The sequence below is a fragment of the Nuphar pumila genome, chromosome 10, assembly GCF_984573655.1.
Source record: "Nuphar pumila chromosome 10, dmNupPumi1.hap1.1, whole genome shotgun sequence".
Taxonomy (NCBI): Eukaryota; Viridiplantae; Streptophyta; class Magnoliopsida; order Nymphaeales; family Nymphaeaceae; genus Nuphar; species Nuphar pumila.
Window position 1 is genome coordinate 581,024 of NC_143258.1, and position 27,529 is coordinate 608,552.

Here is a 27,529-nt window from a genome sequence, read left to right on the forward strand (position 1 = left end):
ATTTATATAAGGTGGGAAGGGGTTTCCCAACCTCCAATACTGTAAACCAAAAACCTCAAATGGGTTTCCAACAATCGACTCCCTCGAGGGAGCATAGCTGACTCAGCCAAGTGTGGATGTCGGCTCAAGTGGCAGCTCCAACTGTGCAAGTGCAGCTACATCACCGCCTACTGTGGGGCACGATGTGGCGTTGACTGCACATTGATGCGACCCGCAATGAAATGCATTCAAGCTAAGAGTAGCCGGTTGCATTGGTCAGCGCTGCCATGCAAGCGCAGCATCAGCGAAAGGCCTCACTTGCCAGCGTGGAGTATACTTGTACAGAATAATATTGCCAGCAAGCATTGCCATTTCAGCTGAGTAGCAAGTAGGGTCAGTCGGCCTGTCTATTGTGCAGTTGTGAGTGCGCCACATCAGCTGGGTGGATTCATTGAATGGGCGCTCCTTCAGATGGGCAGATCCATCGAATGTGCGCCTATAGGTGTCACTTAAGCAAGGCAGGTTCAATGTATGTGGACTTTGAGTTGTTGGGACCACTTGTGGTAGTTTGAATACCACTGTGGTTTACACAGTTCGGTTTTGGTTTTGCTCAGCCTATAAATAAGGCTAATTTCTAGCTTATTGTAATCTTTTGAAAATTAAATCTTTGGAATGAAATTTGGACTTCGGTCTTTGGAAGAGAGAGATCTTTTTGGTGCCTTGTGCATTCGGTTCTCTTGTTGAGGGGAATTCGGGATTGACGTTCTACGTCCATCCTTGGGTCAATTCTAGCTGATTTTAAGCTAGCAGAGTTGGAATTGATCGTGATCCAGCGCTTCGAGCCTAGATCGGATCTATCGCACGTTCGACGAATTGCGGATTGTTTCTACAACGCCTAGAAGTGAAGATGTCAAGAGCGCAACCCTTATTTCGAAAAATCGGTGAGTGCTTGACTTCTCACAGCTTTAATTCAGTTTAATTCGGCATGGCGTTCACTACTTGCTTTCTTCATTGTGTTGTGCTTATTCGGATGATCAACCGCGACTGTCGCACATGATGATTACTTCTGTCGTAGCAGGAGGCCTTTCACAATTCAATTTAGGCGTAGGGAGGCTTTTCGGCCAGAATTCACCTAATGCCAGAATCAGTGAAGGTTGATCGCCTTCAAACTTGTGCAACAGTCGAGGAGGGTTCCATAGGCCCAGGATCGCGTGATCCTTTGCATTTGATGCACTCTGCATGTGTGTCAGATCATCAAAGCTGCGACATCAACTGCACACTCACCTGCGCAGTCTAGCTGCAGCTTCGCATTTCAACTTGCGCAACATCGCTCACTGCAGCATGTGCAACCTCTTCAATCGCACGCTAATTGCAGCGCGATACTTCCCCTGCGTAAGCTACATGCATTGCGCCTAAGTCGTGTTCCACATGCCTTGCGTTGTCTCCTTCGACGCACACCTCTGCCGTCGCGATGCGCACGCCTTGCACAACCAAGTGTCGCACGACGTCCGCTCGCGCACAGTCTCCTACAACGCGCATCCAGCTCCACATAGCTCCCTGCTACGTGGCTTAGAGCCGCACTTGCTTTGCGTCGCAGCAAGAACCCTAACTGCACCCCTGTTAAGTGCATCTGGTGCAAGAAAGCACAAGCTACTGCCGCAACACTTTCACCTGTAGTCAGTCTGCCTCCCTTAACCTGAATGTGTGTGAACTGTCTAAGTGAGGCAGTGAATTTTTGTAAAGGTTGGGCGTGGCCTATTAGGCAGCATCCTCCCTTGTAGCTAGTGTGAGTGAGTAGCATTTTACTTTGTTTGGTTTTTGAGAACTTGTATCCTAGCCACGAGCTAGACACTAAACTTGTAATAGTGTAGTGATTTTAGTGAAGCCCAATCACGAGCACGCACTTCACAAGTGGCACCAAATACAAGGGCGAAAAAGAGAAAATAGCTAAGAAGAATAGCTCAACAACTCCAAACTTCTGCGTTAAAGAATTGTAGAGATCTCGATCAAGGTCCTTGCCTTCACAAAATGGATCCTATAACTAAGGTCCCACCAGGTGCGCGCTGTGGGCGTTCACACTAGGTGTGCTGTGTCATGGCGCGTTGCCTTACCAGGCTGGGCTGGGCTGTGCTGGCTGCATAGTCTCGGTCGCAAGTGCAGCTGGTCGGAACACATAAAGGCTTAAAATGTATGTTGGTAATTTCCAAAACCAAAAGTTAGTTCAAATTTCTAATAACTTTAATATGACTTACAAAATGATTACTTAAAAATAATAGTTATTAAAAATAATAACCTAATGTATGTCTCATGTAAAGATATTTAATAATAAAATTAACCATTTCATGTTTTCTTTTGACATGCATAATTATAAATATTAATAATTTATACCTTATCAAGCAAAATAGTTTATAGTTTCTCGTACTAAAATCAATAAGAGAATAGGGGCCACTTGCCAGGTTGATGAGACGTCGGAAACTCACGGGTATCGTTACTCTCCAGTGAGACTTCAAGGGTTTTACCAACGGGAGGGAGGCCAACTAATGAAAGGTCGGTAAAAAAAAAAAATCTTCTTTTTTGAGGGGGGTGGGGGGAGAGCACCGTGAAAGAGAGGAGGAGTCGAGCCTCCCACAATTTCCTCTGGGGTTTGCATCAAGAAAGCCTTGTTGATGAACATATGTGAATTTGGCACCGAAGGCAGGTAAGGTCAAGTTCCAAGAACTCAACCCTATGATGCACCGGTCACCATACCATACCCTTTTTTTTTAATCATGAAAATCCATATTTTCATCCCATCCACATGGGCCGCTGTGTTATGCGACGACTTTGCAACTTAGATATGGCTGAGAGTTACTGAAAACCGTGGACCCCTACCATATCTTTGGCACATGATACAAAAGCTGATGGGCACACCACCATCTAACTCCTAAGCAGCATCCAAGAATCCAATTAACGCCAATTTTCCTTCCCTTCTTACCACCAACTGAGAAAAACTCACCCCCCCACTTTATAGAGTAGATTGGGTACCACTTATTAAGACGAATTACAGGATTGAAATCTACCCATTTCCCTTCCCAACCTCCGTTCTCTCCTTTAGAATCGCGACTCAAAACAACGGAGACGCTTGGAATTCCCAAAGACTAGCGATGTTGCATGAATACAAATACAGGGGCACATGATACGTTATTTTATGCAAATTTTTTTTATTATTATTAAGAATCATATAAGGGGGGGCAAGGGAAAGTTTTATAGGACGACTATTAAGCCCGCTTTACTATATGGTACGGAATGTTGGGCTGTCAAGAGACATCATATTCAAAAAATGAGTATATCTGAGATGGGTATGCTGAGATGGATGTGTAAAAATATAATAAAAGATAAGATTCAGAACGAAGAGATACGTAAGAAGGTAGGTGTTGCACCCATTGAAAATAAGATGAGAGAGAATCGTTTACGGTGGTTTGGACATATTCGACGAAGGCCTAATGATGCTCCAGTTAGAAGGATGAAGAAATGAAAAAATATATTAGTTAAAAGAGGTCGGGGTAGGCCTAAGAAGACATGAATAGAGGTGATAGGAAAGGATTTGAATGCTTTGAACCTCAACGAAGACATGGCATTGGATAAAAATGAATGAAGGAGAAGGTTTCATGTGGAAGTTCTTTGTTGGTTCATATCGCCGACCTCAATTGTTTTGGGATGAAGGCTTAGTTGTTGTTATTAAGAATCATATACAAAAAGACACGACACGGGATAAGTTGGAGTATCCATGTGACACATAGGAATAGGACGCCCAACAGATCGTCATATTTTGAAATGCCAGCCCAAGGGCGGCAACATTTTTGGACCGCACCCATCGCTGTAATTGAAGGATGTGGACAAGGACGTTGATGGGGTTGGGGGCTTCAGCTCCCCATCGCTTCTGTGCCGTTTATACTTATCTATGTTAACCCGATGCCACAGAAAAAGGTAAAAGGAGAGAGACTTAGACACGATGACTCATCGAAGTTTTTTCCAGCTTGGCTCGCACCCAATTTAGCTCTTCTAGTGCTACAGCTTTTGTAACAATCTTTACTTGTCTGAGAAACAAACCAGCCAAGAGGGGTTGGTTACTTACAGGTTACTACCACCACGTGGTAAAAACTAAAAACAGGACTGCTACTTTGGTAAATATTGTGTATCAATGAGGGTATTTCTTTGCTGGGACCTACTGTCATTAAGTAATTAATTTTTGGTTTTAAATTGGGAAACGTAGTAATTAAGAGTGGCGCTGCACCCGCCACCAGGGGGGAGAAGGGCTCGGAAGAAACTCGAAATACCTCCTTATCAGACTCTCTCTTTCTTTCTTCCGTCTCCGTGAGAGTCCAACCGGTGGTGTTCCGACGAGACGCCGGAGATTTCTGCGGCTTCCTCCGGCGTCTATAGCTCTGTGCCGTTCTGGTCTTGATTTCAGATCTATTCTCTGTATCTATCTCCTCGTCGGGCTTCTGGTCTAATGCCGGTCGATCTCTCCGGCCGATCATGAGGAAGACTCCGAGAAAACCTGCCGTATATATAAATGTACATGGAATCTAGGGTTTTTAAGCGCTAACTGCGATCGTCGGCCATGAACCGAAGTTTTAGGGCTCCGAACTCCAAAATGCAGGCGTCCTTGCATCCGAGGCCGGGGATGAAGCTCGGCAGCGTGATGAAGGAGAAGGAAGAAGAGCTCGCCTTGTTCCTTGAGATGCGGAAGCGCGAAAAAGAGAGAAGCAGCCTGCTTTTTCACAACACGGATGAGTTCGATCCTTCCTTAGGCAAGATTAGATCCTGCGTTCTTTACCTCCCTTCCTTGCTTCTGCTCCCTTCTCTTTGATCGAGTGTCGAATGCTTTTTTGGTAGTTTTGATGTTTTGAGGATAAATCCCGTGTTTGATACCCTAGATCTGGTACTTGAAATGTATAAGGATGTACTTCTAGGTGATACCTTGTGTTAACTTGAGGACGCGATTTGTTATTGTCATGCATTTTTCGTTTGCTGCCGTATTTGAGGTTTGGAGAGTATATCAGAGTGGCCGGTTTTTTGGTTGCATGATTTCTTGCTTAGATTTCAACAGATACTGTAAATTCTAGCACTTCTGGCTTGAGAAGATGCTTTGGGTTTTTCTCTCCCTTTTCCTGTATGGTTGTTATGATCGTGATTTAGCACTGGTTCGGACAATGCCGCATCATTCTTTGATGACGAGAAGCGGTTACTTTCTATTTGATTATTAGATTGATGTGCCTCTGCTACTGTGTTGTTCTTGCTAATGTTCAAATTGTTACTATCTTCTTTTCCAGGTTCGAAGCCTGGCACTTCGCTCACTTTCAAGATAGCAGCATCAACAGCTCCACGCAAGATCGGGCTTGATGATTTCCTGAACTCAGAAGGAGAGAAGAACGATTATGATTGGTAATTGCCCTGCACCTTTTGTTACACGAATTGCATTAGTCTAGTAGCTTGGATGCTACGGTCATTGCCCAGAAATTATATTTAATTTAGGGAGACCGTCAATGATTACATTATGCAGGAGAGTATCCCTCACTGATCAAGGGAAAGTTATTTTACCATAACCTTCTTGTTGCCCTTAGAGGCGGGCTTGTATCTTCGTTACCTTCAGTGAAGCTAGCAATAGAGTTATTTATTTGATGGAGAGTGCTACCTTCATTTTCAAAATTTACTGTTTGTTTTATGGAATTTACTCAATTTTATAATGAAAACATGACACAGCTTGGTCTATCCGAACAAAATCACTTAGTTTGTATGTCCACAACATGGATGTCATTGTGCAGGCGCTTTTGCATCATCCTCCATAGACAGTTTCATCCAGAGCTTTGTGATACATTGTGATAGTTTGCTGCTTATGTTGCCTGTTAAGATGTTGTGTATGAATTATCAAGGGGTCTTTGTTCCCACAGGCTTCTTACACCACCTGGAACGCCTCTTTTTCCTTCACTGGAAAAGGAATCACATGGACCTACAATTGGTCAGATTGGGACACCTAAAGTTCGTCCAACTGCATTTAAATCTAGGGTATGTACTCATCTATGTCTTGTTTCTAATGCTGTTGTTTCTGAATGTTCAAAGTAGCTGTTGCAAAATTAATATATGATTACCCACAGTTCTAGTTAAAGTTTTTGCTTACTAGTTGTAGTATTCATACTCACAAGTGCAAGTTCATCTTATATCTATTATGTTCCATGACTAAATCTAGGAGAAAAATTGACTCTGTGCCGTGTATAACACCTTGGAAATTCTCTTTAACTCGCGGGACTCTAGTAGTTTGTTCAGTGAAGCTTATGTCGAGCAATCTTCTTCTATTTATTCATGATATATTGTCTCAGTTATTTCATAATATCTGTGTGGCTGCGCTTGAGTGCAAGCATACGTGGTAAACCCAATGTGATGAATATGTTGATAACTTGCCTTTTTGGTAACTTGGACCTGTGTTTTCTCACACTACATATCTTTCCATAGACGATATTAATTGACATCTATATGTGGTTCTATTCTCCAACTGCTCACTCTTCTTGTATATTAGTAAATAGAGTAGCTAAAATGTTACTGAACATCCGCAATAGTTTTCTTGATGATTTATGTTGTTGCTATTTTAAAAAGAGCCATATTCAGACAAGCATATGCATGTCTCACGTGTTATTTGCTAATTTCGACATATTTCTTCATGTTCTATTTGTTTCATAATGTCTTGTTAATATTACAGTTTGATTATTCAAATAAATTTTGTTTCTCTTCATGGTCTACACACACACACACACACACACACACTTCTTTATGCATCATATGATACACTATGGTACCCTATGGTATGACATGGTATGGTACGATAAAGCTATATCTTAGATCCTTCCAGTACGCCTTATGATACACTTATTATAACATTGCTTGTCAGGCCTTTCTATATATAGATTCTCATATGAAGCACTTGAATGGTTTCAATTTTCAATTGTTTATGGTCTACGTTCTGGAGGTCTTAACTTCACAGTGTAGAAGGAAACATATGTGATTCTTGTCGTTGAATAGTTTAGATTCCAAATTGTTGAAACTCACATGTTGCCGTGTCGTACCCTCCTTGCCCGTACCCATGTGACATAGCATATATATATTTAACAGGAGGTACAAGGCTTACTCCTAGTTGCATACAATCCTATCTAAAACACAAACTATTTCATGCAGAGTAGCCTCCCCTTGCAAAAAATGTTAATTTTGCCACTCATAATAGTTATGTGAGTGAGTAATCTCTATGTATTGCTCTCCTTGGTACCAACTGATATCTTTCTACCAAAGCGTATAAGGGGGGATCTAAAGATTTAACATCTGCCAAATAGGTAAATAGGTTACTCTTAAGAGTGAACCTAATAACAATATGGTGATGCCATCTATGCTCACTTTCCTGTTTAGATAAGCCATGCCATCACCTTGGTTTTTGGGAATGGGCTCATCACCAAATTGTTTTCTTAGACCAAGGCTCCATTCTAGCTTTTGTCTTTCATTTAAAGTGATAACTGCACTCGGAATCTGACTTCATAGTCTTTCATCAAGCCTATTTAGTTATTGGAACTAGTGACAGCTTATTGAAGACTAAAACTTTTTTAGTGATGTTTGTTACCCTCTCTCTCTCTCCGACATGCAGGAGGGTGATATTAATTGGCTATGTTACCTAGACACTAACACGGATGTTGGCGTCGAACACGAGTATAAAGTGTCGGGCACATGAACCTTTAAAAAATTAGATATGTGAATACATCTATATATATAAGAAAAATGGCTTGAAATCCTCATTTTATACTCAAAGGAGATAAAAGGGAGAAAAAAAGTGTGGTAAAAATTGATAACATACATCACCAATTCTCAACTAGAGGACTGAGGAACCCCTTTGTCATAACATGAAGTGATATATGAGAGACAAGGGAGGAAGAAGAAGAAGCTATATTGAAACCTATGTTACATGGGTACTTCTACTATCCCCTCGTAAATGTGTCGTGCCCGCATTGGTACTTGGGTAGTTTGGCTATTTGTCAACTGAGTGTTGGACTTGACCCATTTTATCCATTTCATGGTCCAATTTACACAGATAACACTCGAGATATAAACTAGTCCAATGTTAACTATATACTTTTTTATTATTAATTGTTAGTTAATTTATATCTTTAGCAAGTTTTGGTCCTTTAGTTCGTATTCGTAGTCTACAACTCCTTGTGTATAGCATTTTGTAAAATATATTATAGTTGTGCATATATATATCTATTTATATAGCCATACTCCTGTTCCTATCATTTTTAGAAAATCCCTTGTCGTACCCCATACTGGCGCCCATCCCTATGTGACATAGGTTGAAACTCCAGAGAAAAAAAACATGATAACTTGAAGATTAGAAGGAAAATTGCTAGGCACTTTTAAAACATGAAACTCAAATGATTATTTGGTGTTAGCTGACATCACTGTTCATCATATGGCCCATACTTGAGGAAAGAAAAGGTTGTTTATAATATATCAAATACTTCTTTATTTTAAAAAAGTCTATACACTACAAATCGAGTGTCCTACACTTGACACACTAGACTCTTTTGGAAAATGAAACTCAAACAACTATTTGGTGCTAGCAAACACCATTGTTCATCATACAGCCAATACTTGAGGAAATAAAAGGTTGTTTATAAAATATTTAGCACTTTATTTTCAAAATGCCTATACACCATAAATGGAGTGACCAACACTGGACACACCGTGTTCAACATGTCTAATAGTGTTGGGCATTTCGAAGTTCGAAAATAGCTATGTTCAAACTGTGTTAAGAAGTGTCAGTATCGTGTCGGACACGCTAGACTTTTTGACTTGCGTCAGATCAGATTCAAACCTAGGAAAACACAGACTCATGTCTGACTACTGACTAGGTTTTTTGAAATTGCCATGTTGCACCCTCCGCACCTGCAACTGCACCTATTTGACATAGCACTTATGTAAATCACAAAAATTGTGGTTGTGGCTTTGATAATCTTAATCAGGCACTATAGTTCCCAGGTCATTTGCAGATGGGCTTGTGGCTTTGGTAGAACCCAAGTACCCAACCTTGGGTACCATGTTCAGTTGCTCTTAAGTAATTGAAATAGGTCGCCCGTTGTCCTAATTCATGTGCATTTTTTTTCTTTTTCCTTTTTTTGTTCTTTACTTTTCGGTGATGTGTGTGTGGTGTGGGGAGGAATCTTGTGGTCATGGTTCACCATGACATTGACTCTGAGGGATGTCTCTGTGTGTGTGTGTGGTCATGCATGTTGTGTGCCTTAATATGTGCATTTGTGCATTCATATATGTATATTTTTCTTTTTTTTGATGGGGGCGGATTTAATTGATCATATTTAGTCCGATATCCCACTAGTTGTGCCTTGTGACTTACCTGATTCAGGTTCTTTAATTTTTATGGCCTTTATTTGGTCCCTGAGATAAGATCTCAGTGGTTGCTCTTTAATCATCTTATATTTGTAGATGGTTGCCTCAGCTCTTTATGCTAGTGTTTTACCCTGTGCTTCTTAAACTATGGTGCTGGTATCATTTCTCATGTCTCGAGTTCTATGTCAAAGCTTTGGGTGCTTGTGCTGACTTTGTTAGTAAGAGTAACATTAAAAGTAAAATGCCTCTATTTCCCAAGTGTAGTTGAAATGTAGCCTATAAACGGGCCACATACATTTCGAATGATTGAAGGCCATGTTCGCAGACGTGAGGGAGAGGATAACTAATGGTTAAGTAATCAGCCTAGTTCCAACAACAAATTGGTATGATAGGATTGCTATGCTTAAGTGTGTGACTCGACTAAAGGAAAGAATTAGAACCTACGTAACCTCAGATTAGATTAATAACCAGCTCATTGCTTCGTAGTCTCATGATTCAAGAAATCATTCATTATATGAGATCATAAGCATATACTTGTAGCAAAGACATTGCTGTTTCGCATAGTGGAGGAAGCCATGACTTTTTAATGTGCCTTTACTAATTCTGCAGTTGATTGCTTGAGCAGTTAACCAAAAGTTGCATGCTAGGTTATTTGAATTCTTTTCTCTTAGCTCTGTTTGAGAGCCCATATTTGGAGCTGCAACAGGGATTATTGGAATCTCTGTCTGCCTCTGCCTTTTGGTGACCCGGTTTTGGGATGAAGTGCGGAGAATGGAGGGCGATGGCATTGTAAAACGCAGATGTCAACTCCATCCCTGCAAAGATGTGAAATCTGGAGATATCATCAACGCTTTCATTGCTCCTCTGATATCTGTCCCAATACCGACTTCCAAACAGAGCCTTAATTTTGCCTAGGATCACAGATATATCTGCCCAGATTGATAATATTTTGCTCTTTTGTTTATGTTGCTGCCAACTCACATTTCTTATGGATGCAGTTATCTGTTCCTCAACCTGAATCAGCTCCACGAGGCAATTCAATATCAAGGCAACCGATCTCATCCTCTGCCTTGAACACATCAAGTTCTGGTCTACGCAGGCCATCTTCATCAGCAAGCACAAGTTCAATGACATCTAGGCCGTCAACACCAACTGGACGATCTACCCTGCCAGCAGCTACTAAGCCCACCAGGCCTTCCACTCCCACCTCAAGGTCAACCTTACCGTCAACAAAACCAATGGCTGCTTCTGCAAGACCCTCCACGCCTTCTGCTAGATCATCCACGCCAGCAGCCAGGCCTACACTTCCCTCTAAATCATCCTCAAGGCCAGCTACCCCAACAAGACGACCATCAACACCATCGACTGTGTCCAGTAATTCAGGTCCACCTGTTCGATCATCTTCAGTTACCAAGTCCAGATCTACATCAACAAAAAATCCTGTGCCCTCACGGGGTGCTTCTCCTACAGTAAGATCCAGACCATGGCAGTCTTCAGAGATGCCTGGTTTCTCACTAGATGCTCCTCCAAATTTAAGGACATCTATGCCCGAAAGGCCAGTTTCAGCCTCTAGAGGTAGACCTGGAGCACCAAGTTCTGTCAGATCTGGTGCATCTGAGGCCAATTCAAATGGCAGGCCAAGAAGGCAATCATGCTCCCCTAGTGGTTTGAGAGGGAGGATTCCGACAACTGGTAGTGAGAACCATGGTAGCTTAACTTCTACATCAAGTAGATTACATTCCAATGGTGGTGATAGCGTTAGCCCAGTTGTAATCGGGAGCAAGATAGTTGAGAGAGTGATAAATGTGCGGAGATTGGCACCTCCAAGGCAAGATGATCAACGATCTTCCCAAAATAATCCCTTGGGAAAGTCCTCCCCAGATAGCACAGGCTTTGGCAGGACACTTTCAAAGAAATCATTGGACATGGCCTTGAGGCACATGGTACATCTCTCTCTATCCTTTTGATCTTCTTTTGTCATAAGCGTTTGTTTCTATTTTAGAAACTAACAATCCCTTTTTCGTATTCTCCAGATACTAGTTGTAGATTCAGATAGTTTGTTAGGCGTACCTGGTTTCCAATGAAAATATATCCACAATTTTTGCATGGCATTTTATGCTCATTTCTGTTAAGATGTGTTGAGAAGTTACCTATTAAACTTGGTTACTTTCATGGACATGCTTTCATGATTCAGTTTTAAGGTCTCCCTGTTTCTGTATTATGACGTAATTTATATGATTATATACATATATTCTAATGTGCATGATGTGCTTTAACTTTATACGAAGGAAAAACGTAAACAATATAGATCATTGGAGAAGAGGTGAACAATTGTCACACATAAGTGCACTGTTCTGGTTTGTTCTTGTGCTAGTTTGCGTTTTAGTTGACACACGTAGCCAAATTCTCCTGCGGTGCAGTTCCTCTTCCTCTATGTACAGCGTAGTAGAAGAGCATGTGGGGGACAGTAGTGGCCAAGTCCAAGAAATTGTTGCTCTCCCACCTGACATGTTGTATAGGAAGGAGAGTGATGAGATGCCTTGTGTGTTAGTTCCCGCTTTCATTCTTTCATATGCCTTGGTTACTGAATTTTGGTTTTGCAGGATATACGCCGGAGCATTCCTGGAGGCTTAAGGCCTCTTATGACGAACATTCCCGCTTCCTCTATGTACAGCGTCAGGTCTGGGCCTGCAAGAAGCCGGCCTGTCAGTATTTCGGACTCGCCCCTTGCTACAAGCAGCAATGCTAGTTCAGAACAGAGTGTTAACAACAATAACCTCTGCTTGGACATGAGTGAAATAGAAGACTATGATCTAGGCAGTGAAAAAGGGGGTCGGTCATCCCCTGCAGGTCAGCCTGGAAGTGCGCACGGGAGAAACATCATTGGGAGCACTAATTGGCTTCATAGCCCAGAAATCAGAGAAAACCGCTTCTAATATCGTCCCTGGCCCGCGCACACAGCTTGTGCAGTGCTGGGTGTCCTTTGAAAGGAACTTTGTTTTCGTTCAGAGATGATGGATATCTACATAGTGAGCATTCTGGGGACATTTTTTGTCTGTATGAACCGGGATGGCTGCTGGGTTATATTTGCAGCCCTCTATTTTTAATGCTATGCAAATGCTACACGAATCTTTTCATCATCCACTTTCATCATGTCTGCTCAAAGGGTAAAACTAAAATCAAGGATTTACACTTATTGTGACATATTGTAACTTTAAAATATCGAGTTGTCATCTTCCTCGTCTTTTCAGTGCCCCATAATTAACCTTCGTAATAATTGTTTGCAGTGCCCTACTTTGGGGGTACTGTCGCCTGGCCCCACTCCATATGGATTGCGGGCTTGTTTTTGTGATCCTTTTAGAGTCTAAAGACCTAATCCCCAGCACCTATTAAAGGTGAAATCACCCATTAAACCAATTGAATAGTGTAGTGTTGTCTTTTAGCACCAATGATGCCTAACAACTTTCTCAATTTACCTGTACTTTAGCTCACAGTCACTAGAAGCTTTGCTTTGAAAGCATGAGACCATATCTTTCCTTCACGCTTTAAAATTTTAATTCTAAGCATGCTTCAAGTAAATTCAAAACTTGCATTTTTTTTAATATGAAAATCAAGCTTCTTTGATGTCTAAGGTGCACTTTTCATGTTAGAAAAGTTGCACTTTTTAAAACATACATGTAAACAATTAAAGGTAAAAAAGATCGGGTTTGATCAGATATCCGACTGGAACCTGATTTAGTATTTCCTAGTATGTGGTGAAAACCAAATGTGAATGTGGGTTTGCATTGTAATTGGATTTTCTTGATTGTTTTTTCTTTTGGAATTAGATTAGAATTTATGTTAAATCTATACTTGGATTTGGATCGGATCCATACTTTTGTCTTTTCTGCATGTAAAACAGTGAAAGTTTGTTAGCTTTTATTTTGATGGAAAAAAAGAAGAAGAAGCTTGTGCATAACTTTGAGCTTGGTTACCTCATGAAAAACGGCTCGTTTATGATGAAACAGGAGCTTGGGCTTAATGCCCAGTATCAACTCATTCACCCTCATAGACCAACCCGGGGCAGGCTTAAACGAGCTGAGCGATAGACAACTTAAAAGACGCATATGAAAACCAAACCAGCTTAGCCGTGGCCATTGGCCCATTGGGTCGGGATGCCTGACAGGCTTCGGTACCCGGCCCGAATCAGGTTGGGCTCGCGCTGCACTTTGCAGCCCAGGCCCGAATAAAGTCAGGCCGAGTTCGGCTTGATCAGATAATAGGGCCCCAATCGGGGCCCGACAAGCCCGACCCGTTAACTGGGTCGGTATTAAAAGGCCCGATCCGAGCTCAATTGTAACTGGGTCGGGCTCGAACTTCAATACGAGTCCGGCCCTGATCGGCACGGCCTGTTCTATCTATCCGGGGCCGCCCGTCCTGCATCTTCGCCCTTTCCTTGCGTGCGATATAAAACTGTAAAATCTCCCGGTTTGAAGGGAAGGGAAGGGAAGGGTTGAGAGCAGCAAAGCAATGAATCCGCTGACGCTGGTGAAGCGGACGCAGAAGATAACTGCAAGGGAGGCGGAGCTGGGCATCTCCGACGACGCCTCTTGGCACGCCAAGTACAAGAACTCCGCCTACATCTTCGTCGGTGGTATCCCCTTCGACCTCACCGAAGGTGACCTCCTTGCTGTCTTCTCCCAGTACGTCCCCCTTTCCCCTAACCCCCATCTCCTTGCTTTGGTTCGATTTCGTCCTCCTTTTTCTTGTTTGCCATAATCGTCTCTCTTCCGTGTTGTTTGCCCTGAATTTTCGAATTAGGTCAATCTCTTGCAAGACCTGCCTTTCTGGTAGGTCCCCAAACTTTGTTGAGCACCCCTTCGACATAAACACAATCACTCGTTTGCTGTAGTCTCGGCATGATTTTTTTTGGGATCGTGTTCTGTTGTTGGTGTGCAATAAAATCCATATGTACTTTATTCAGTGCATTTGTGCATATTTGTTGGATGGGTGTATTATGTATCCCACACTCAACGACAGTCGGCTTAAATCAGAGTTTTGCTTGCACTTGTGCACTCGATTTCCATCATATGTTTCCGAATCCGTCGCTTCTGCGTAGCCTAACGATTGGGCGAGCTGCAACCGATGACTGTTACGCTTGGTTCTTGCATGAACTGGTAATAGGTATGAATGTTGCGAACAACGCATTTTCGAGCAATGACTCGTTTTGGGCTCCAACTTCCCTCATGATTGTTTATTGGCATGTTGATGTGAAGTTACATACCTATCGGAGAAATCTCAATTTTTTTTTTAAGTTTTTGCTTCTCAAGAAAGATCTCTTTGCAATAATCGATGTTTCAGTTTCGTAAGGAAATTCAGTTTGGTTGGTCTGTCATGAAATCGAGTAGATTTCTTACCACATACATTCTGCATTTTCTTGGATGATCCTTGGCTATCTTAGTGCAGTAAAAGTTAGTTTAAACCAGTTCATTCCAGCATGAAAATGTGACTGTAGAGATAAGGATAAACAACTATTCTGATTGTTTAGCTTGGTTGCATAATGGTTGGCAATTGGTATGAGTGCTATGATTTCTTGTCAAATTCCTTTGCGTTCTTAGTGCGGCAGTGAGGTCTTCACTTTGAAGAACCCAAAATTTAATGAGCAATTTCATACAGATTGTGTCTCTTCTTAGATTTCTTAAGGGTGGAAGCTAACATACATATTCTGTGTCTTTCTCTTTAGTATGTTGATGTTTTATTCCATTTTAATTTTAGGCCTCTTGATTTGGAGTAGAATGTTGAACTGTATGTTTGTAGACCATATTTTATTGTCGAAGAGCTAGTGAAATCTGAAAGAAACCCCTTCTATTCCAAACTTTTAATCAAAGCGTATTTGTGTGTTTTTGTCATCCAAGATGATAGAAGTTTTTATATTCTTCTTTGAAGCAAGTTGTTAATATCTTTGCCAAAGCATTTGCTTTGGAAGGATTTTGAAACAACTGTTGCTAGTAATGATCATTGAGATCTGTTTCCTTTACATGCATTGGATTCATTATATGTTGTAAGTTGTGACATCCCATACATATTGTTATAGGCTTATAGCATCTGGACACTCTTCCTGCATTCCAAGATACATCTCCAAGATCTTGGAGCCATTCGACTCCTAGCACCACGTTTGTCCCTTTCATTGGAATCACATATAGGGTAACTTCAAATTGGTTACCTTGAATGTCAAGGCTTACATTTTTGCATATTCCTTCACATTGGAGGTTCTCTTCATTACCCACCATAACTTCAAATTGTGCTTGGAGTTGCACCTTTAGTTCCTCCATTTGGGCTGTGGTGGGGCATATGAAGTTATGGCTTCAGCCGGAATCGATAAGCATGGTGATGGTGTGGCTGCTATGTCACATGGGTGCGGGGGTGCGGCAAAATATAAAAAATTATATATATATAGTCCAAAAGTTGGACATAAATGACCTTGGGTGTGTTGACTGCACCCAGGGTCAGGTTGACCGCATCGGGTGCGGGTGCGGCACCTAGTTGGAGAGTCCCTGTGACATAGTGTGGCTGTTGATTTGGTCGGCTATTTTGATAGTGCGTAGAGAGGCTACATTGGTTATGGCTTGGTAGGAGATTTTCAGCTTGTATTCCAGATATCTCTTACATAGATCCTCCTCTCTCTATCTCTTCACTATCCTCATTATCATTTACAATGTACATTTGGAGGGTTTTACACTTGTGGCCTGGTTGCCACACCTCATCACAATAATAATATAACCCTTTTTGTGTCTTTCTTCCATTTGCTTATTTGACAACTTCTTTACATTGACTTTGACATTCTTTAAGCCATTTTCTTGCTGATATTTCAGACATTCTCCAGCTGCCTTTGTTATCTCATTCCTAGTCTTGAATGAGGGATCATCCTAAGATATGGGTTGCATGCTCTCGAAAGTTGAACTGAACCAGTTGCCTTTGCCCGATTGCTTGTGGAGCTTCTCCCTGGCCAGCTTTGCCAATTGGTAACACTCCATAATGCTGGTAGGTCTGCGCCCTTGTGCTTTCACTTGAAGGTCATACTTCAGCCTAGCAATGAAAGTCCCAATCAATGCTTATTGAGACCGATCCTTCACAAGATTGCTAAGTCTCAAATTTGGCTTGGTACTCCATCACATTGCCCATTTGCTGAATCTTAAACGAGGGCACATTGTGGTTCACAAAAGCTAATGGTTCAAATCTGAGAATGACAGCGTTAGAGAAAGACTCCCAACATGTCCCTCCCAAGTTTGTTTCAAACCAATGGTACCATCTCACCACATCTTCTTCCAAGTGGATGGAAGCTATGTGCACCTTCTCAGTTTTCAGAGTTTGCATAATCTAGAAGTAATGCTCAACCTTAAACACCAAACTCGTGGGGTCTCTCCCAGCAAAAATAGGGAACTTCATCCTTGGTTGCTTCATTTGGCCGGCTCCCAAAGTGCTACCAGAAGGTGCTTCCCGGTTCTCATGTTCCTTAGAGGTGGAAGCTCCCAAGCAACTCCCAATATACCACCAGCTTAGTTATAAGATACTTCATCATCGCAACCATGCTATCCATTTTTCATTCACTCTCTCCATTTTGTGTTTGAGATCACTGATGTGTTGTTTTTTCTCCAATCGGAGACTGCCCACCAATTCTAGTGTTCTCGTCGTCATTCTTGACAAGAGTGAATTCTCGAATTTTACAAGAGGAAACTGATTCTGTTGCTAGAAAGTTGTTGCTAGCTCAAGGGTTATAGACAAATTTGAGCTTGGTCTCAGTGGTAGGTGAGTTGGCTAGGTTCTGGGATTTTTAGTGAATTATGGTGAGGTTTAGGTGGGTGTAATTAACTATAGTCTACAGGTTTGTTCTGTGATAGAATTGAGTTTCTACATTCACAGAAAAGTAGGGTATGATAAAATGGCTATAAATAAGTTCAGGTAGAGAATGAATTTTTGGGTGAGGTAAATTGGGTTAGGTTAAGGACATGTAAGGTTAGTTGGGTACCAATTTTCTGGTTTGGAGGATAAGGGTTAGGATTTGGGTGAGGTCGTAAGTTCAAGTTCACTTCTGCTCTATTACAGTGTAAAACAGAGTACAAAAACAGATATGGCAACTCACCAATTCTTGATCAAATATGGCACCAATTCCAGAAATACAAAATTCTATAAATATCTAGACAATCTCAGGAATTTAGAAAATTTAATTACAGAATTTTGTAAAACCCAAAACTCCTCCAAACTGAATTTCCAAGTCAGAGCAGCAGAAAGATTACAGAACTGGAATAGAAATCCATTCTGGATTTTGTCGGGATCTCTAGAGCTCACCAGAAAATTTCTATCATAAGTTAATATTACCCAAAATCTGGCAGAAATTCAAACGATGTGAAATAAAATTCTAAGTTAATATACCAAAATTGCAGCCTCAGGATGCTCTAGTAAATACCAGAAGTCAAAACAATTTGGTGTTCCATTTAGCAGAATTTCTGCAGAACAAAATAGTAGAGAAGAATTGTTCAGTGTGTCCTTCCCTCGATTCCAGTGTCTAATGGTCAGAAATTTGCACCACATGGCTCCACACCACAACTCCAGTTGGATCAATACCACGAAGTCTTGATCTAATCCTCTTAAGGTCAAGAGAGCACCCTGAATTACGTGGATCTACCAAATAACCTTAATTATCATTGGAAAAGGAAATTTAACGGTCGAAATCTCTCTCCAAATTCAAAAACTTTCCTAATTAAACAAAAACAACTAAATCAACACCCAACTGCAGATCTAATTGCATTAAAATGATGATCCATGCAGAACAAACTCAGATTCATAGGCCAATCAACAAAATGAAGCATCCAACAATTAATTTATACATTGAATTTCACGTTAAAATAAAAAAAATCACATGTAGAGCTTCATGCTTCATGCATACGAATTCATCCAAGCATCATTCAACCCAAAATCATACATAAACACTTCAAATCTTTAATAAATGACAATCAAATGCTAGATCTGTGCAAAATCAATCAACCCAAACACAAAATTACATGAAAATGAATTCTGTAATACCAATTTTCATCTGATTTTCATGTTGGGAACGTTCGTCATGTCTTGGAATTTGGAGATTTGATGGGAATTGCTTCAGATTTGGTATCCTTCACATGCTTTGAGGTCGATCTACACGAATCCACATTCGAATGATTAATTTCTCCACACCGATTGTTGGTTTCACGTTAGATTGAGAACTCCCAATCCGCTTGCCCGAATTTCACGCCAATTGTGAAATTCCTTCATGAACTCATTCACAAACACTTTTTTTTTGGATTTTCTAATATGATATATGGCAAACCATGCTTTGATACCAGAAACTGTAACCGATCATGGAGGAGATGGGTTGGATGGAGGAGAATTGGGGAGATAGGGGGTTCAGCTAAGGTGGAGATGGGAGTAATGGAAAAGATGAAGGGGAATGCTGACCAAGTTAGAACCCTAATGAGCCAATCTAAGGTCCAAGGAAGGCAATAGCCAATCCACTCTACAAAGAGAGGCCAAAGGGAAGTAATTCACATTTAACTTTTAAGAATGATCAAGCATAATGAGATAACCCTAGCATGGGGGTATATATAGACCCCATGAAATCCAAAAGACAAAAGTAGTCCTCACTAAGCCCTAAGTATCCCCATACACCCTCCATGGATCCTTGAATCCAAATACAAGATGTGAGAAGCTATGCTAACCTTTCCCAAACAAGTGACTCAAAATGACCAAAAAGATGCCCCAACAAAATGGTATGCTACCACTCTTGAAATACAGAAATGCAGTATGATTCCTGACTACTTCATGGGAAAGGATCCAATTTGATAACCGAAGATCAGAGCTGCTGCTAGTGCTATCATGGGAGTTAAAGACAAGGAGGTCACATTTCTCCTTGTTAACTCTCAAATCAGAGACAAGTCACAGGTCTCTCAGAAACAGCCATGATCTCCATAGCTACAATGTCTCAGGTACACCAAACAACCCCATGTTGGCATGTAAAAAACATGTGTTGGAATCCCAGCCATGTTGGTCCCTTTGATAAGCCCTTTGTTCACTGCCTTCTGCATTAGCAGTGAGAACCCCTCAAGACTGTTAAAGAACAACAGGGACAGAGCGTCTCCTTGGAAACATGAATCAATCTTTACTAGATGGCTTCAAACTTGGTCTGAATTGAATTACAGACATGATATGTTTGTTGGAACCAGTCATTTTTATTCTTTTGTTGCACTTTGTTATGTAGTGTGGCATTAGTTTTATTTTATTTATACATTTATTTCTAGTTCTCTGTCATCTTATATGAAGGTTTCTTGATTTATCATCTATATTACCTGTTTGTAAAGGATGGCTAATTTGACTTTAAAAGTTAAAGTGGGCTCATAATGGACTTGACTTTCAGGTATGGGGAGATTGTTGATGTCAATCTTGTTCGAGATAAAGGTACAGGTAAATCAAAAGGATTTGCCTTTATTGCATATGAGGACCAACGAAGTACAATTCTTGCAGTAGGTAAGCGTCATTCTCAAGCATGCAATGCACATATCATTCTGCATTTCTTTCTGCTGGAAAATGTTAAATAGCAGTACATGCTCCGCTTGAGGGCTGCTAAGAACAATAGCTCTGCCAAAAAGTTTGAGTTTGCCATCTAAGTATTCTCTGTCCTTGCAGATAATTTCAATGGAGCAAAAGTCCTTGGCAGAATAATACGGGTTGATCATGTGGCTGACTACAAAAAGAAAAATGAGAATGAAGAGGAAGAGCAGAAGAAGAGGGAAGAACGTGGTGTCTGTCGTGCCTACCAGAGAGGTGAATGCAATCGTGGAGACTCGTGCAAATTTTCTCATGATGAGCATGTAAGAGTTTTAAAGTCTTCGTCATGAGTTGCATTTTGATTGCTTTTTTTGAACTGCCCTTGTGTTTATTTAATGCAATCACAGGGTATGAGAGAAATTTGGGATCAAGCCATGTCATTATCTACATTTTGTTATCATGACTTGGCTTCCCTAAAAGGCATGTTTGGATGCAGAAGTTGGAAAGCACTTTCCAGTGCCCATCAACTTCACAAAACATGGAATCTGAAAAAAAACGAAAGGTGTTTTTCGAATAGATGCAATACTTGTATTTGGTATGTCTCCTAAAATTCCAGCAAAAACAGGTTTGTGGTGGTGAGAACGTGTTGCATCCAATTGTACTCTGTTCCAGCTATCCAAGCGATGACATTATTTCCAATATAAGCTCTTTCTCTTGCTGGACTTGGGGCTTCATTTGCATTATCTGCAAATTGTACGGGTGGTCATTTATGGGCATCATGTTGATAGTAGTTTTAGTTGAGTTGTAAGCAGCCTACAACTGATAAATGCATAATGTTGACACTTTCTTTTGCATTGTTGTCCACATTTTAGAGATGTGCCAACACAGGATGGGGTCCTAAAGATGGTCAACCAAGATGGGGTCATGACAAGTACGAGGGACAATCAAAGGGTCTTGGTGGTCCTGCTACCAATTCAAAGGGTTACCTGAAAGGGTCCATGGATGATTCTCGTTCAAGGACAAGGGAGCTTGCTGAGGATGACCATAGGTCCAGAGCTGGGAGCCATGATCCTGAAAGATACAAGTCCTCCAGGCGGTCTGAACCCGATCCAAGAAAAGAATTGGATAGGCAAGGAAACAAGAAACGATCTAGGCATGAAAGCCATTGTTCTGATTCTCGACACCATGAGGAGGAAGAATACCGCAGGAAATCTCGAAGATAACAAATCAAATGATGGTGAATATTGGAAGTTAATAGCACTAATGGATGTTCAGCATTTATGGGTAATTTATGTACGTTGTTTAGTTTAGTTTTGGTGTATTTTATCATCTCCATTCACTCTTCCTGTGTCCAACATGTTCACATGCTCCAGGTATGAGGTCCCCCCCTTCCACTCCACTATTTGTGGATAAGGTATGAGGCAAGTTGAAAACACCAGCGATGCTTTGGCTTGAAATTAACCAAATTATGCATAGATACTCATGCTAGTGGACATCGGGCCCGGCCCGGCCTGCCACGGGCCATGCTTGGACCTATAATTAGGCCCAAGCTCAACCCTAGCCCGGCCTGTATATACTCCAGGTATGAGGTTTTTTCCCCCCATTGTTTGTGTATAAGGTACGAGTCAAGTTGAAAACACCAGCAATGTTTTGGCTTGAAATTAACCAAATTATGCATAGATGCTCATGCTAGTGATCATCAGGCCCTGCTCAGCCTGCCACGGGCCAGGCTTGGGCCTATAAATTAGGCCCAAGCTTAACTCAAACCAGGCTTTTAGCCTGGCCTGTGTATATATATGCATTAAATATATTATATGTAGGGATTGGAGGCCTGGCGTTGTGAGAGGGTGCTGTAGCTGCGATGGGAGTTTAGGGCCTGTTTGGAATCTCTGCGCTGAGTTGGGAATTTATGCATTTGGTGGTCCAAAGGTAAGTTCTTGGTCAAACTACCTTGGTGGTCCTGTTTGGAATCTGGACGCTTGGATGGGCGTTTATGCATTGGGGATGGGAAGTGAAGCCCTTTCTCCTTTGTATTTACACTAAATCATGGATTTGACAGCTACCACCTCTTAGAGGTGGTAGGATTTGGCAGCTGCCACTTCAAATGCATAAACGCCCATCTACTGATTTCAAACAAGCCCTTATGGAGTTTATGCATTTGAAGAAGTGGCAGCTGCCAAACCCATGATTTAGTGTAAATACAAAGAAGTGGCAGCTGCCAAACCCATGATTTAGTGTAAATACAAAGGAGAAAGGGCCTCGCTTCCCATTCGAAATGCGTAAGCGCCCATCCCAACTCCGAGATTCCAAACAGGTGCTAAAATAAATTTGTCCTTAGTAAAACAGGAGCTGTAAGGCAATAAAATCTGAGCCTGGTGGCAGAAAAAATAATAGTTCCCGTGTGAATCAGTGCCTGCAGTCCTTCGTAGAATCAAAAGCGCTTCATATTTTATGTCACCTTCGTTCGTTTTCAAATTCTAGAAAACTGCACCCACAGCTGTATGACCCGTCCTCCTTTTTCTTTTCGTGGCCAATCTTGAAGGCAAACAGCTAGCAAGAGAAAGAGAAAAAAGGAACAGAGAATAAACCCTGAATATGATACCAGGCTATCCCATTTAATAGTGGAGAGAGAGGAACAGGTCGGACGCACTTCTGACCAATGTTGTCATTATGGGAATCAGAAACTGTATCGTTTGGCCAACGATTCATGTGAATCGTTCTGAATCGGCCAAAAAATGATTAAAAAATATTACATGTCAATCAGAACGTGACGTGTTAAAGCCATTAAAATAGTATTAAAACTTAATTTTAAGCTATTTTTATATTTATTAAAAAATAATCAATTCAAGTTAATTGCATATCATTTTTTTGACCATGCCATACGTATCTGCTGATTCAGGCCAATAAGCACCGATACTGACGACACTACTTCCAACCATTACACTGTCATAGGCGCGTTGGATGCCGTTCATCTTGAAAATAAAGGACACCATCAAACAGCGAATAAGGCTCATTGTGAGCCGTTCATTTTAAATCATTCAGATGCCATCCATGGGAAAAAAAATGTAGGGCCCATCCAAATGACGGGCACGTCATGCGTACAGGTTTAGATGCCGTTCATCTTGAGATCAACAGCATCCAAAGGTGCTTACGGCCGTCAGAGAACACTCTGTCTGACCTGACCCCCATCTCACTCTTAAGAGTTCCCATCTGGTCCAAGGAACCCTACAAATGCATTCAGTGATTGGACCTGATCTTTGATCCCTCACTGGGGTCCGCCTGACTCGGAACCCGAGAGAGCAATCACATTGCACATTTGCAACACCTCCGCAATGCATAGTGCAGCCAGTAGGCCCCCATCTTCTCTGTCTGTTCTGTGGTCCCACTATCACATGTTAGCTTGATCAGGTGAAGCAGAGCAATACTCTTTTGTTTGTTTGTTTGTTTGTTTTTGTCGAATGTGATTGCGATCTGGACTCCCACTCACCGAAATCGTGACCGTAGGATCCCAACTGCAAAACCAACAAAACCCTTTGTGTCTTGACGTGCCCCACTCTCTTGATTCCCTCAACTCAAAAGCATCCTTCTTTTTGGTATGCATGATGGCGGTTTAGAGAGTAACAGGAAAAGTTTGAGTCTGTCTTTCTCTCGCATCAGCAAAGCAAGAAGTGCATCATAAAGAAAGCAAGAGGAGAAACTAGAGAGTGCTCACGGCTCACCTCCTCCTCATCAGTTCAGTCAGACCCCTTCTCCCCCACTGTATTCCTTCTTTTTTATTTTTCAAACTATTTTGCCACTCTTTTTTGCCTCTGTTTCTGCTTTTCTTGTGGTTGAAGAGCGAGCATGCTACTACTCTCTATGGAAGCTCTGGGTGGCTACTGCTCGACCAAGATCCTTCTGGAAGGTTCTAGAAGAGATCCGCCGCTCTCGCTTGCTCGAAACCTGAACGCTCGTGCTCATCGTGGAACCTTCTTCTCTCCCAAGTTTCGTGGTGATTCTTTGAAGCCGACCCGCGTCTGCCTCGATCCTCCCAGGTCGTCCCCGACTCCTGAGTTCTCCAGTGGTAAAGAGGTACTCTTTTTGGTTTTGCTTTGATTTCGGTGGCCATTTGGTTGTTTCCATGTTCTTGGTTTTGAAGCATATCTTGAAAATGTTTCAGAAACTAGATTCTCGTGTTCTTTGTTTTCTTTTTCTTTTCTTTTTTCTCTTTGTTGGGTTTTGATAATGATTCGGAGAATCTTCTGTTAGCTCTTTGGGGAAATGTTAGGGCCTTCTTCTGTTGGTTTTGAGTCGACTTGGACGTGGGTTGAAAGTGGGGAAAAGAAGGCTTACATTTTCTCATTGTAGATTGTGATATTGCTCCTCTCTTTTTTCTCTTTTTTTTCTTTTTTTGATAATCTAAGGAAAAAGAAAAAACACCACCGACCGCACAGTGGCTGGCCTCTGGGTGGTAAAACCTTTGAGGTCCTCTGCACACCGGGGAGTACACCTAGCTTCGACATTGCAGCAAGGAACGCCACCCATGGATTTCGAACTTGTGACATCCAGTCCACTTGGTAACATTCACAAGTCTCCCCTACGAGATGAGCGAAGCCCTTGTAGGCATTGCTCTTCTTCTTCCTTTTTTTTATGACACATTTTTCTAGAGTAATACGCCCATTGCATTCGATTTTAGTGTTTAACTCTGTGAGAGGATCTTTGGGTATGACTGTAGGAACAAAATAAAAAAGAAATGTGCCTCGCCTAGCTGACATCCTTTCCTATCAGTAGTTGGATCAGACTTATTGACCAAACAGAGTCTGCCTATTGGATTAATCAAATCTTGGTTTTATTGGTCGTTTTGCAATATTCATTGGCAATCTGACAGCTATTTTACGGAATAGTAGAAATTCTGTACTTGGTGTTGGATTTAGTTGATATTTTCTGCTTTATGAACCATTATTTCCATTGACTAACAGCCTCTGTCTTCTTCGTTTTTTGTTTTTATTTTCCCCCTCAGGTTGATTCTGGCACCCCTGAAGCAGGTAGGATTCCTTTCCATCTTATAAACTGGATTTGATTGTAAAGTTTGTTCCTTGAGCGCTTGATGAAACGTTCTCTCTCTGCTCATGGGTTAACAGGTGAATCGACTATCCATGTTAGATTTGTTTTGCAAAGAGAATGCGCATTCGGTCAGCAATTTTTTCTTGTTGGTGAAGATCCAATATTTGGTTCATGGGACCCATCTGCAGCCATTCCTATGGAATGGTCTGAAGGTCCTATCTGGACAGCAGAACTGGTGAGAAAGAACATGGATCTTTGCAGCGAATTATTTCCTGTTCTTAAACTAACGGTTATATTCTGAAACAGGATATCCCGATTGGGAGTAAGACTCGGTTCAAGTTCATACTGAAGGATGTGTCTGGTGAAATTGTGTGGCAACCTGGGCCAGACCGGGTTCTAAAGTTGTCGGAAACCGCGAGGACAATGATAGTAGAAGAAGATTGGGACTCTCTTGAAGTTCAGATGAAAATGGAGGAGTCCCCTGAAGTTCAGAAGGGGACAGAGGAGGTGCCTGACAATCCACTCAACCAAATTCTTGCAGAAGCAGAGGTGAAAAGTAGCAGCTTAGCCGAGGTCCACGAGGCCACGATGGATGACTTCATGGAGAATGGTGAAGGTCCTGTTCTAGTTCCAGGTCTGTCTTCTAAGTCCATACTTGGTGCTACCAAGGAAATTTCTGAACAAGATGAAACCACAACTGAAGTTGAAACTTCTGCTATTACTGGGGAGCAGTTGACTCCCATTGAGGCTGTTGATCATAACATCCTTGAGGTAAGTGTTTGATAACATGAATTTCCTCATTTTCATGGCCTTACTAGAAAATTAGCTTTCTGTAGTGTTTTTCTTAGCCCAGTGATAACATGTTTTTCTTAGCCCAGTCTTGCATTTGTATACCTTTGCACCTTGTTCATGAGTATGAAAGACCTATATGTTGCACCTCATGGGTTTTCAACCGAGCTTGGGTGTGTTCCTGCTGAATGTAGTGTAAAAAAATTCGGATCTGAACTCAGCTGCTCAATTTCTCAAAGTTCAATCTGTTAATGCATAAAGCCAGTCTTCTTTCAATAATTCATACGACGACTTAGCTGGTTATTCTAATTCAAACATCTGAATGCTTTTTTTATGCAAATGACTGCATTTCGTAGACTGGTCACAGGCCTTGACTTCCTCTTTTGTCTTCTATAAATCTTCAAATCAGTCCTGGGGAAAGCACGAAGCACATCCATCCAGTGGAAAGCTGGGAGAAGGGCCAACCATGATGAATCGCCAAGAAGAAGAAAACTTCCCTTTAGCAGGCATGGCGGACATTCAACCGGCTGCTTCTGTCTCACAAAATAACATGGAATGGGGCATGCAGGACCTTTCTAAGCTCTTGTTCGGTTTCGGTCTCCAACATGAAGAATAAACTACAGACCCAAAAAACTTTAGTTTTACGCTGAATTGCAACAGTAGTCTGAGTATCAGCATTTTAGTTTGTGTGATGTTCAAGGTCATATTTCTCTTCTTGTCTTTGCACCTGCATTGTCATTACCTTTCACTTCTCTTCCACCATAGGTTACTTTTTGGGCTCATATAGCATTCTACAGATGAGCCCATGTAAGTGAAAGGTATGAAGCTCCCAGGGAATCGTCGTTGTAGCCTGTAAACATTAATGGAAGCTGCAGCAATATTACTCATTTTTGCTCTTATATTTCTGTTTGCCTGTCCTTTTTGAAGGCCAATCAAATTTTGCTAGAGTCCAGGATCCTACATCCTTTTGCTTAACATGGCCTCCAGAGTTGGACAGGTGAACGCTGTGCATATCATTTTTCTACTGATGCTCAAACTTATTGTTTCCACTGTTTCTGCTATCCTAATTACAGAATTGCCAATGAATTTTAGGCTCTGTTTGGGAGCCTTCAGTAGGCAGTTTCCCCAGTGTTCTCTGCTGTTTGGGAGCAGTGGTGTTACCAAAACGCTGCATTGAGAATGGAATTGGCAGCTTGAACACCACATTTCAACATCTACAAGACAACGTTTTTGGCAACTCCATCCTTAACGCCAAGTAGTGGCAATACAATATCGTCCCAAACATTATGTCCGATTTTTATTGAAAGGAATCAGTTGTATGGTTAGTTTCATTTTTACATCTAGATCAATCTATCACGTATGAATGATGAGTCGATGATTCTTCCCATAAATATCTATATCTACGTTCAATGTTCATTTATTTGATTAAAATTCATACATATGCAGCCTTAGTGCATCTTCGTGTTTAAACCTTTTCCCGAAATATGGAAGAGCACAAAAACCCTTGCATACTGAACAAAGGGACCGCTTATGTGCATTCATATTTCAAACGTATTTCCGATCTTTCTTCACCGGGACATTCCAAGGGAGCCAAAGTTGCATCTATGATAAACCATCCCATCCAGGGTGTAGACCAAGACATCATCAGCTTATCACTTTTCACCATTAGTAGAGAATTATGCAAATAGACATAATATGCTACAGGGCCATAAATATTACTATCCTATATAGAGCTGGTAAATGA

At 41.5% G+C, this 27,529-nt stretch overlaps 3 protein-coding genes across 3 annotated transcripts; all 3 read left to right on the plus strand.

The window, feature by feature from the left end:
- Positions 1-4,259: 4,259 nt before the first annotated feature.
- LOC149823145 (uncharacterized) lies at positions 4,260-12,536 on the plus strand. The gene is made up of 5 exons (XM_090018683.1): positions 4,260-4,772; positions 5,295-5,406; positions 5,913-6,027; positions 10,398-11,342; positions 12,003-12,536. Exons 1-5 carry the CDS (start codon positions 4,583-4,585, stop codon positions 12,333-12,335), a joined length of 1,695 nt encoding a protein of 564 aa, XP_089874809.1. The 5' UTR covers positions 4,260-4,582; the 3' UTR covers positions 12,336-12,536.
- A 1,342-nt stretch (positions 12,537-13,878) lies between these two features.
- Positions 13,879-21,348, plus strand: LOC149823146 (zinc finger CCCH domain-containing protein 42-like). Its single transcript, XM_090018685.1, has 4 exons — positions 13,879-14,081; positions 19,823-19,932; positions 20,092-20,276; positions 20,826-21,348. Exons 1-4 carry the CDS (start codon positions 13,909-13,911, stop codon positions 21,174-21,176), a joined length of 819 nt encoding a protein of 272 aa, XP_089874811.1. The 5' UTR covers positions 13,879-13,908; the 3' UTR covers positions 21,177-21,348.
- An 841-nt stretch (positions 21,349-22,189) lies between these two features.
- On the plus strand, positions 22,190-26,905 carry LOC149823147 (uncharacterized). Its single transcript, XM_090019956.1, has 5 exons — positions 22,190-24,024; positions 24,953-24,977; positions 25,074-25,231; positions 25,303-25,767; positions 26,195-26,905. The coding sequence occupies exons 1-5, from the start codon at positions 23,797-23,799 to the stop codon at positions 26,399-26,401; spliced, it is 1,083 nt and encodes a 360-aa protein (XP_089876082.1). The 5' UTR covers positions 22,190-23,796; the 3' UTR covers positions 26,402-26,905.
- The last annotated feature ends 624 nt before the right edge of the window (positions 26,906-27,529 follow it).